This window comes from Myotis yumanensis, unplaced genomic scaffold (assembly GCF_028538775.1).
Source record: "Myotis yumanensis isolate MYYU_CA2020_CCGP unplaced genomic scaffold, mMyoYum1.0.hap1 SCAF_1, whole genome shotgun sequence".
Taxonomy (NCBI): domain Eukaryota; kingdom Metazoa; phylum Chordata; class Mammalia; order Chiroptera; family Vespertilionidae; genus Myotis; species Myotis yumanensis.
The window spans coordinates 81,439,475-81,451,727 of NW_027223752.1; the positions used below are offsets into that span (position 1 = coordinate 81,439,475).

General features: G+C 40.6%; 1 protein-coding gene and 1 gene segment (V, D, J or C); one reads left to right on the forward strand and one right to left on the reverse strand.

Annotated features, from left to right (window-relative positions):
- Positions 1-3,999: 3,999 nt before the first annotated feature.
- LOC139003932 (olfactory receptor 10G2) lies at positions 4,000-4,956 on the reverse strand. The gene has a single exon (XM_070406424.1). The coding sequence runs from the start codon at positions 4,954-4,956 to the stop codon at positions 4,000-4,002; it is 957 nt and encodes a 318-aa protein (XP_070262525.1).
- Positions 4,957-11,248: 6,292 nt separating this feature from the next.
- LOC139006834 (T cell receptor alpha variable 1-2-like) lies at positions 11,249-11,641 on the forward strand. The segment is given in 1 exon segment: positions 11,249-11,641. A coding segment is annotated over 1 exon segment (393 nt).
- The last annotated feature ends 612 nt before the right edge of the window (positions 11,642-12,253 follow it).

Sequence of the window (12,253 nt, forward strand, 5' to 3'; positions counted from 1 at the left end):
CTGAACCTGCAATACAGGTCCATGTCCTTGAGTGGGAAACAAATCTAAGACCCTTTAGTGTGCAGGCTGACAGTCTTAACTACTGAGCAACACTGGCCAGGGCCTGCTCTCTCTCTTTCTTCTCTCTCCCCTCCTCATCCTATTATCCTGTGGTCCTAAGGATGGAAGATAGAATTTGTTTTTAGAGAAAGCTCATTATTCAAAGGAAGGACTCCTTGGTGAGTACTTTTGTTTATGCAATGGCAAGTCATGTACTTGTTCATTTATCCCTGGAGGGCTCTAAAACTTGTGAAGTAAAGGGAAATGCCTCAGCTTGCGATATTAAGATTCCATTTAATTCTGAAAAAATCTGTCCTTATTTTTTTATTCCTTGGAGGAATTAGTTTGATATTTTTTAAATTTTTTTGTGCTCCAAAGTTGGAGCAGTTTGGTGAGTGCAGCATCTGTGGACTTAAGGAGTGAAGGGAAGATTGAGGAGAACTTCTCTCCATGGAACAGAAGACTGAGGTCATGCAATGAGGTAGAGGGTGGGGGTGGGAAAGACATGGCCAATAGGGAATTCCCATGAAAGTACTGGACAATGAACATGAAGAAGAGTAAAATTTGGTATCCAGTTTAAAGATTTTCTTTTTCTGAATTGTAATTCTTGTATGCTACCCAAAAGTCTTTGATGTTAGTTAAGCATTATAGCCTATATATTCTATATGTAGAGGGAAATACAGATTTTTCCCCTTATGCGTGAATTCTGCTTTCTCTACATCTTAGTACATATACTTATTTATATATATTTTTTCCCTTTAGCTTTGGATGCTTGTGTTTTTCTAACAGTTAATTTTGGTTCATCCTTTTGGGATAAATAAAATAAGAGGGACTTAGTGGTAGGAGCTAGGAAATAAAGTTAAAGTGAATGTTTTTCATGCAAAAAAAATTTATTGAGCACCTAATATGTGCTAGGCTCTCTTTCAGTTTCTGGAGTGCATACCTGAATAAAAGATCCCTGAACTCATGCAAGTATAGGAGAAATAAACTTGACCCTCAGAACTGGACTTCATTGTCTTTAGGAGCAAGAAAACTGAGATGTATAAAAACAATGCTGATGTCATGTGCTTACTATAATTTTATAGTATATGGAAGGACACTTGACTTTGGATGGTGAATGCATAATATAATATACAGATGATGTATTTTAGAGTTATACACTTGAAACTTGTATAATTTTATTAACCAATGTCCCCCAATAAATTCAATGAAAAATTTTAAAATTTTATAATATGAATTAGTCATGAGCTGAGTAAGGGTCAGATAATTACAAGACTACAAGTCAAGTTATCCAAAGAATATTTTTTAAAAATATATTTTTATTGATTTCAGAGCAGAATGGGGAGGGAGAGAGAGATAGAAACATCAATGATGAGAGTCATTGGTCATCTGTCCCCTGCATGCCCCGCACTGGGAATTGAGCCCACAACCCTGGCATGTGTCCTGACTGGGAATTGAATCGTGACTTCCTGATTCATAGGTTGATGCTCAACAACTGAGCCACACTGGCTGGACTATCTAAAAAATCTTAATTTTCAAATTACTCAAAGATATCTGGATTCATAATGGGAGACTCCAAGATATAAAAGCAGAATGATACTGAGCATTTGAATGGAGAATTTAACACTAAAGCAAATGACTTATGTGCTATTAGTAAAAATAAAAAATAAAAAATAAAAAATAAAAATTCAAGCACCTCATCAAGATGAGTAGGGAGATAGATTCTAAAAGAGTTCCAGCAAATAGTGAATGGTAAATGGAAATAAACCATAGAATATCAACTATCTTACATTTGAAGACATGTAAGTTATTGATATTTTCTTTACTCAGCATGCTATCCTTGTATTTAATTAAATGACTATGAGGGATATTCATAAGGACTTATGTAGGTTCATTCTGATCTAGTTTTCATACCTATTTCCCCCTAAAGTTTTAAGTTTTTAAAACCACATGTTTTTCAACCACAGAGATTTTCAAGAAGGAGCAACACCTCTCTTTATATGTCTGCCAATAGAATTTCTCTCCTCTAGCTGACCTTTTCCCATTTCCACCTGGGTGTTAGAGGGTAGGAACCAAGGTATTCGGAATTACTGTGGTTCAGACTGGGGAGTCAGCTCAGTTGTCACATTCAAAGAGCAGTAGCTGTGTAAAGTCTCAGGAGTTGGAAACTTCTAAGTTCAACCCTGGCTCCACAGGTGCTCAGATAAAATCTCACAGCATAAATGAAGGTAGGCTCTCAAGATTAGGAGGAATTTTGAGTGCATCTAATTCAATGATCTACTATGTTTATGGTGAAGCTTCCTGAGCTCTGATGTTTGAACATCTCTCCACCTTGTTCCCTTGGGTATGTAGGAATGAATCCAACTTTAGTGTCCTTTGCCTTGAGACTTTTGGTGCTCCTTAGCGTGAGCAAGATAGAACATCCTTGTCCAGTTATTTTCTAGTCCTTGTGGTGTCTGTGGAGTTTCCAGAGCCATTCTGATACTCAGATGTCTGGAGCATGTTCTCACTGTGGCAGTTAAATTCTCTTTAGATCTAGTTCCTGGAAAAAATAACCGAAAGAGTGGTGGTAGAAGATACTCTCATCAACAAGAGTAACCGAAAGAGTGGTGGTAGAAGATACTCTATCTCAGGGGTAATTGTTCACTGTTACATATGTAGCTCAGGAAAACCTAGACATCTACAGGGCTGTATGTAAGTGTGTCATTACTCTGGAGGAGAGGACTTGGGAAAGTTATGTGACGCTTTTCCTCCAGGCTCTCCTAATTTCCCCCACCTTTGTCTTATCTGGGCTAGGGGTGGTAAATAGTTTGAATGTCACTAATCCCCAGATTACTCAAATTTTTTTGTGTGTGATTCCCTTACTCCCACATCTTTGTAAATAGAAACCCTCCTCAAATTATCTCGTTTTGAGTGTGCCATATATTTTCTTTTGGGAAATCAGAACCATCCATATGCTTTAAGAGTTACTTGCATGTGTACTCTGGGGCTCAGGGCATTGAAGGAAATCAGTTGAAAGAAATATAAAGGCCAAGATTGTCATTAAAAAGTTTTTTTTTAAAAGAAATTATGAAGGCATAGTTTGACACTCTTTTAAGAAAAGTCCCTAAGAAGTTAGACAATATGGATTTGGATGGGAAGTGTATTCCACATAGAGGAGAGAGCTTGGCAGGCAAGTATTGGGCATGCTCAAGGAATGGTAGTAAAGCAGTGAGGATGGGAGAGGGAAAGGAGAGTAGAGATGTCTTGGGAAACAAGGTTTGTTGGGTCCAGATATTTTTTGGACTTTAAATTCCAGATTAAGGAGACTGGCTTTATTTTACATTCATTGGAGAGTCTTACAAATTGTATGTTTCAGAAGGATAGTTTTGACTGTGGTGTGGATGAGGAGGGAAAAGGACAAAAGATTATTTAGGAATTAAGAGAGACATTCTGAAAGTAAGGAGACAGATTTTGATGTCTGAGCTCATGGGAAGAGTGAGGGACAGGAGGGAAATAGAAATGATCCAGTATTTTCAGGTTTAAGTGCTTTTAAATGTTTGTGCCATGCACAAACAAAGAAACAATTTATATAAGTCTAGGGTTTAGGGACAGAAATAATGAAAAAAGGGCTAGGCCAGACATTATGTCATTTTTTTCCTCTTTTGCATTTTCTGGCATAATATAATTCTGAAGAGGTTGACACATTCTCATTCTATTCAAGCTTTGATAAGGCATTTTCTTATACAACAAAACAGAGGTGGTAGAAGTAAAATATTCATATTTCGAAACAAATAATGTAAAACATTTTGAACCAGTTTAACGAGATGAAAAGATTATGAATCCAAAGAGTTCAGAAGTTTCTTCTAAATAGAATTAAATTGAGTTTAATTCATTAACAGTTTATTGAATGTTTGCCACATGCTCAGTAGCTCAAAAGAGTGGCCGTGACAGTGATGGAGGTGGTTCCTGAGCCTTTGGTTACTTATTTTCACTTGCAGCCCCTCGACCTCCTCCTATTCTCTTCAGAGCAGACTTCACTTCCTGGTTCCTCAGTGTATAGATGAGGGGGTTCAGTAATGGAGTGACAACAGTGTAAAACACAGCCACTGCCCCATCCAGGGGACTCTTAGATCCAGCCCGAAGGTAAATAAAAATACAGGGGACATAGTAGACTGTGACCACGGTGAGATGGGAGCCACAGGTGGAGAAGGCCCGCCGTCGCCCATCAGCAGTGCGTATCTTCAGGATGGCATGGACTATGTTGGCATAGGAGAGCAGAATCAGCATGAAGCAACTGGCAGCCACTACCCCAATGTCCACAAAGGTCACAAGCTCATTGACAGTTGTGTCAGCACAGGCCAGTCTCAATACTGCAGGGATGTCACAGATAAAGTAATCCACCTGGTTGGGCCCACAGTAGGGCAGACGGAAAGTCAAGGTGGCTTGGATAGATCCATGGATGGAGCCAGCCACCCAAGCTCCAGCCACAAGGATGGTGCATAACTTACTATTCATGAGCATGGGGTAGCGCAGAGGCCGGCATATTGCCAGGTACCTGTCGTAAGCCATCAAGGTGTAGAGGAAGCACTGGGTGCTGCCCAGGAAATGAAAGAAATACAACTGAGCTACACAACCACCAAATGGGATGGCCTTGTTGGCAGGAGTAAAGTCCAATATTAGACGAGGAACAATGACTGAGGAGAGCCACATGTCCAGGAATGAGAGCACACCCAGGAGAATGTACATGGGGCGAGCGTGGAGCTTTGGGTCAGCCCACACAGTGAGCAGAATGAGCAGGTTCCCCAGCTGAGTGAGGATGTAAATGATGAAGAAGATCAGGAAGAGGAGGATCCTCAGATTTTGGGGGTGAGGTAAGCCCAGGAGAATGAAATCTGTGACCACGGTGTCCAGAGATGTGTTTTTGGTCTTTCTCATGTTCTTTCTGTATTCTGCTAAGATGAATGGTGAAGTCAGACAAGGGAAATACAATACACAAAGGTGATAAGAATGCTTTTGTTTGATGAATATGCCTATGAGTTGTGAGAGAAATGAAATACTATTTAAAAACTTTGTTTTTTAAAGAAGAGATGGTGTTGCCCTTAGTTATTTTGGTTTACTTATTAAGAAAACCATCCAGAGGCTGTTTAGTTTCTTAGATGGATGGAAACTTATCTGTTGGGAGATACTGAGAAGCAGTATTTGGCTGATCAAGGAACAGTGTAACTTGTGACTGAGAGGGAAGAACTTAATACTCCAACCAAAAAGGGTTCAACAAAGAGGGGCTAACATTGGGGCAGAGCAGTGTGGAATGTGTATGCTACAATTACTACCTCTACTTCTCCCTCCATTTACCATCATTGCAATGCCTCCTCTTTGTGCTCAGCTAATATCCCATCTCCTCACAATGCAAAAATATTCATTATCTGGCCCTTACCACTGTATCTCATCACTTTTATTTATTTTCCATTCCCCTTACAATTCCTTGTTGTTGTTCAGATGCTTAGGACACCTAAAGGCTTTCCTAGTAGCATGCTCCCATGCACAGGCTGCCTTCTCTGTCCCTTCCCCTACATAATGCTCCCTTCATCACTTTTCCTTTAAAAGGCTTTCTTGATCCCCAGGGACCATGCTTACACTTTTCAGAGCACCCAACCCATTATATTGCTATTGCCAAATTTCTTAAGTAACATCTTAGAACATCCTTCTATCATTTTTGGTTAGAATGTCCATAATTAGGGAAAACACAAGAAGCAACCAATACATGCATAAATAAGGGGAACTACAAAATCTCTCTCTCTCTCTCTCTGTCTCTCTCTCTCTCTCTCCTTTCTCTCTCAAATCAATAAATAAAAATTAAAAAAAGAAAATTAATGGGAAGACTATTTCTTATTTCTTTAGCGAGGGTATAGAAAAGAGACAGAAAGAGTTAAGATAAGGTTAGACATAAAATACTACTAATGAGTGAAAGTAACATTTTTGTCAATACGTACATATAATATCAATGTGTTTCTACTTAGGCAAGTTATATATTCCTGAAGTGTTTTATAAAATTAATTGTATATCAAATCAGATAAAACTACCACTTGGGGGATTATTTGAAGGATTTCCATAATGCATGTTGATGTACGGTGCAAAAACTTCCCCTAATTTATTTGCTTTGCCGGTCTTATGTTTCCAGCTTGTTGTGCATACATCGGATTCCACTTCTCCCAGGTGCCCTGTTGGAAGAAAGCTCCTTTACCGTCTCAGTTCTGAGTGCCCTGACTTGGTAGGACCAGGAAACAGGTGGGTTACGGCTGGTGGGTGTGAGGCAAGGTTACCTTTCCGGGCCGACTGGGCAGAAGATGGAGGTGTTTAGGGGTTGCAGAGGAGGGCAGTCTGGTGCAGCAAGGTGAGCAGAGTGGATATCCAGAAGGTGGGTTTTTGGAGAGAACAGTCTCCTCCCCACAGTCCCTGCTGTTCCCCCTTCTCCTTCTGGTAGATTCTTGTGTCCACTATGTAAATAATTTTAGAATATCTATCCTTGGGTAGCCAAAGGATTTACAAATTTTAGACTATTTGATGTTGCTAAAACCCTGTAAAAATAGTTGGAATTTAAATATGAAGTACATAAAAACAACACGAGGTTAAAATTCAATATGAAAACTATCTGCAAATAAGGGCCTACTGACATTAGAGGATAAACCATACTTGTTTAAAAAGCAATTATCCTGGAAACTCTAGGGAAAGGCTGTGGGGACAGGGTGAAAGAGTGGTATTGAGAAGATAAGGATGGGTTTGGGAGTTGCCAAGAGCACTTTTTAGAGAACTCAATGGAGCCATGGGATCATGAGATAGGCTGCTTTCTGTGCACTCTGTCCACCCCCCCCCCCCCCCCCCCGACACTCAATTAGGCCAGTTTGGTGTGAGCATATCCAGCTATTTTAAACTTTTGATTTCTACAGTGAACTTTGGGATCTGGGCCACTAGGGAACGTTATGAGATCCCAAAGATGAGGAATGAAGACTGGTCCAGTGTGTGTTAAACATTCTAGGATCAAAGGACTTCTAGTTATCATTGGGAAAAGACCCAACCCCAATCTGTTTCTGGAAAGATTCCCTTCCTTCACATTCATTTAGTTAGAGACCCAGGTAGAGCTAGGGCAGAGTAAGGGAAATGGGTAGAGTTTTGGGTACTCTACATATATTTTATCTCTTTCCACAAGAGGATATTCTTGCCATTCTACCAAAAGCTTTAAAAAATGAGCTTGCTGAAAGAAAGGCCCTTTGTGTTCTCCTCACTGGAGACAGAAAAAGTTACCAATTTGGCCTGTGCTTACAGAATTACCAGGCTCTTCTTCACAACGTCTATGACTTTATCACTGCCCAACTTTGCCCTTTATCAGTGCACTAAAAAGAGAGAGAGAGAGAGAGAGAGAGAGAGAGAGAGAGAGAGAGAAAATGAAAATAAAATAGTGATAAGATTTTTTTTTTCAACACACACACAAAAAAATTCCCTACATTAGGAAAGAAGACACATAATTCTAGCAGTTTGATAAAGAGCCGGTGAGAAGATGGAGAAAAGGAACTGGCTAAATTTATATTTGAATAAAATAAGAGAAAAATTTAAAGTTTCAAAATTAATGGCCTCATTCTGAACGGAGCTGGTTTCAGGCTTGCTTTTCCATCCTCTTAGACTCACATGTACAGAGCTGCAAAATCGTGGAGGAGGCAGGCTGTCCTTGAGTGGATGGTCCAGCAGAGAGAGAGAGATGTCCTTCAGAGATTCAGGTTAGCCAATTGCAAAGGGCTCCTGTGACTGTTTTGGAAAGGCTTTAGAATTCTTTCAGGAGTTTACCTGAAACAAGTGTTCGGAATCTCTGAGAGCACCTGCCTTTCAGGGCTCTTCGAAGAGTGTGATTTCTATATCGCCTGAGTCATATTTTACATTTGTTTTCATCAGCTGTTGCCTCTCTTACTCCAAATAATAATTAAAAAAACATTGTCAAGAGAGTTGAAGAAAAATTCTAATCTCAGGGGAAATTCTATTCTAAAGTAGTATTTCCCTAATGAGATCTTCCCTACCCAAATCTTTATTATTTTGTCTTGAGAGAGAATAGCAACAAACATTTCTAGTAAGTCCCTGGAAAGGGGGCTGCAGGGAATAACCTTGTCAGTATACTAGTAGTTTTGGATGGCTTCCAGTTTCTTAGAGGTGATGTGAAGTCTCAATTGATCACTGTTTCCCCCCAAATATTTACCAGGGGTCCTCCATCATCCCTTCTAGTTTCTGTTCAGATGTCACCTAATTAGTGAGATCATTCTCTCTCTATTTTTAATCCTCCCACAAGGATATGTTTTTATTGATTTTTAGAAAGAAAGTAAGCGGGAAGGGGCGGGGGGGGGGGGGGGGGGGGGGGAAGAGATCAATGTGACCGAGAATCAAACCCAAATCTTCTTAGTGTATGGGATGACGCTCCAACCAACTGAGTCACCTGGCCAGGGCAGTGAGATCTCTCTTGACCTTCCTCTTTTTCTTTCCCTGTGTTATTTTTTTCAGAAGCACTTAACACCATCTGGCATATTATATTTGCTCATAAACTGGTTTATTGTTTGTCTCCCTTCACTAGAATGTAGACTTCACAAGAAGAGGTGGGTTTACTCACTATGGAATCCCCAACACTACCACATTGCCTGGAACATAGTAGGGTCTCAAAGAAACCCCACACTTTTGAATAAATGGATAAGAGAAACCACCACACATATTAAATGCTGTGACAGAAAAAAGAGCTGTGCTTTTAAATATGAACCTCCAATTTAAAGTTACCAGGTGTCAATTTGATATCAAATTGATTCTCACATTCATTGCAGGTCTAGGTAGCATATACTAGTATAGTGCAAGTAGCTTTGGGTATTCATTTGTTTCTTTTACAAAAGTTAATGTTAATTAGTGGGGAATTGGCTAGCAATGAAGAAATGAAGCCTGGAGCGTGATATAAAAGGATGTAACTGGACAAAGACTAGCTGATTTCTAAGATTCTTTTAAATTTTAAATTATTAAAGACTAGAGGCCCGGTGCACAAAATTCGTGCATGGGGCAGTATGTCCCTCAGCCCAGCCTGCACCCTCTCCAATCTGGGACCCTGTGGGGGACATCCCTCTCATAATCCAGGACTGCTGGCTCCAAACCGCTCGCTTGCCTGCCTGCCTGATTTCCCCTAACCGCTTCTGCCTGCCAGCCTGATCACTCCCTAACCACTTCCCTGCTAGCCTGATTGATGCCTAACTGCTTCCCTGCCAGCCCGATTGCCTATAACTGCCCTCCCCTGCAGGCCTGGTCGCCCCCAACTGCCCTCCCCTGCAGGCCTGGTTGCCCCCAACTGCCCTCCCCTGCAGGCCTGATAGCCCACAACTGCCCTTCCCTGCTGGCCATCTTATGGTGGCCATCTTGTGTCCACATAGGGGTGGCCAGCTTTGACCACATGAGGGCAGCCATCTTGTGTGTTGGAGTGATGGTCAATTTGCATATTACCTTTTTATTAGGTAGGATGTTTAGCACTTTGTGTGTGTATGTATGTAACATTGCAAAGCTATATCTGGTCACAAGATGGCAGTATTATCTGTGTTAAAACCAAGTTCTGTACTGTGTCTGCTATATGGAGTAAATACAGAGGAATCATGAGAGATATAAATTCCTTTAGCAAAAATACTGTATGTGAGGGGTACATACATTACCTTGGGAAAACTAAGTGTCAAAGAGATAAGTTTTTTTTGGTGAAAATTGGGAAATAGTTTGAAATCTTCCTTCCTTCCTTCCTTCCTTCCTTCCTTCCTTCCTTCCTTCCTTCCTTCCTTCCTTCTTTCCTTCCTTCCTTCCTTCCCTCCCTTCTAGTTCTCTTCTTTCTTTCTTTCCTTCCTTCCATTTCCTTTTTTTCAAATTCTCATTTTATTACATAAAAAATGACAGGTCAAATGAAACAGAGATGTAAAAGAAAAGGTTAATATTCTCACCATTTCCGTTAAATCTCAACCCTCTGAAGTGACTAACGTTAATAGTTTCCTTTCTTGTTTCACATTTCTTTCTCTATACATATGTACAGACAGAGATATTGTATTCCTTTAGATATTTAAAAAAATCTCATTGCCCTAACCGGTTTGGCTCAGTGGATAGAGCGTTGGCCTGCGGACTCAAGGGTCCCGGGTTTGATTCTGCTCAAGGGCATGTGCCTTGGTTGTGGGCACATCCCCAGTAGGGGGTGTGCAGGAGGCAGCTGATCGATGTTTCTAGCTCTCTATCCCTCTCCCTTCCTCTCTGTAAAAAATCAATAAAATATATTTTTAAAAAAATCTCATTGACTGTTGGGAGATACATTTAGATGGTAGAAAACCTCTCCCATCTCTTTGGTACTGTCACAAATATCACCACTACACCACACACACACACACACACACACACACACACACACATATGCACCCTACAAATAAAGTGTGCATAACCCCCCTCTATTAGCACCTTTTCCCACTTTCTCCTGTTTTGAGAAAGAGAAACTTGGTATAGAGAAATTGACCACTTCTGACTTTGCTTTATGTCATTTTCCCATTTCTTATCTCTGTTCTTTGCCACACAATTCTAATGTTCAATGTTCACAAAATCAGTTGGACTAAAACCTGTGGATTCATATATAGAAAATTTTCATGTGAATACACTCGTACAAGGGAACCCAGTGCAGCCTGGATGAAAGCTTAACATCATCCCTTCAAGAAAAGAGCTCCTCCCCTTGCTTTTTTTTTTCTTTCTAGGTTTTGCATCCAGATTGAACTTCTTCCCTCACCCACAGGGAGTGGGGGCGGGAGTGGACCTTCTGCTGGCTGTGGGGATGCAGTGCCTGGCTCATGGTGTCCTGCAGCAGATGTGGGAAGTTTTCCTTCTTTGTGCTTTTCTGACAATGGGAGGTAAGTCTCCAGTTAATAGGAATCGTTGCTGGGAATGTTTGAAATAACTTTCTTACAGCTAAATTCAATGATTTCAACTTCTCACACTTGTCATTAGAAGAGTCTTTCCTGATACACATTTTCCATATGTGGTGCTAATTGTCCCTGTTCTCTTCCTCGCTCTTCTCCTCCTCCTTTTACCATAGTTTGTTTCTATCTAAGGAACTTCTCTACCAATGACAGTTTTTTGTGACTACTTGGAAACGAAGCCTTTTAATAATGATGTGGCTTCCAGGAGCGCTGCCCTGGTAACGGTCATGTGTCTTCTCATAGGCACCGCGGGACAAGGCGTTCAGCAGCCCCCCGAGCTGACAGCTATGGAAGGAGCTTCTGTCCAGATCAACTGCACGTACCAGACATCTGGGTTCAATGGGCTGTTCTGGTACCAACGACATGATGGCGGAGCACCCATATTTCTCTCTTACAACGTCCTGGATGGTTTGGACAGGAGAGGTCGTTTTTCCTCATTCCTTAGTCGCTCTGATATGTACAGTTACCTCCTTCTGAGGGAGCTCCAGATGAAAGACTCTGCCTCTTACCTCTGTGCTGTGATAGACACATTGACTATGAGGCCCCTGCAGTTGCACCAAAATTCAAAAGGCACCCATGGCAGTGAGAAGTTATGTTTCCTAAGTATGTGCCTGCTGTGAGTTAAGACGAAATTTTAGAACCAGACTGCCTGGATTTGCAGCCCATTTTAAGAGTTTCCTTCCCTGCTTTGTAATTCTTTTATATTGTCTTCCTATTTTCAATTAAATTTGTTACATGTTACAGCCTACTACTATCAGCTAGATTTAAGTAGGGGTGGGGGATGTCTGGCCTGAGGGCCTTATAGGCCTGAGAAATCATTTGGTCTGGCCCTGCCAAGGCAACTTCAGGTGGGACTCAAAATTCAATAAATCTAGGTATTTATTCATAGCAACATAAATTCATATTAAGTGAATTATATTAAGGGAATGATGTTATAAATATCCAAATGGCCCTTAGCAGAAAAAAGGTACCCCACCCCTGGTAGAGAATAAGTAATTATTGCTATGGTTTTGTCCCTATACAAGACAAAGCTGATCAAGGCTTAGATGGTCAAATTGCAGGATATTTGGATATCAAAAGTGAAGGCTGCCTAAGTTAAAATAAGGTATAGTCAGTCACATGTTACATGATTTGTTTGGAATAAAAGATTAAGCAAAAATTCTCTTTGGGTGAACTTTTGAGATGAAATTTGGATGGACATAATTGTGTTGGAAAGCAATGTAACATTATGA

Coding starts and splice junctions, on each gene's coding strand:
- LOC139003932 (XM_070406424.1), bottom strand. CDS start 4,956: ATGAGAAAGACCAAAAACACATCTCTGGACACCGTGGTCACAGATTTC.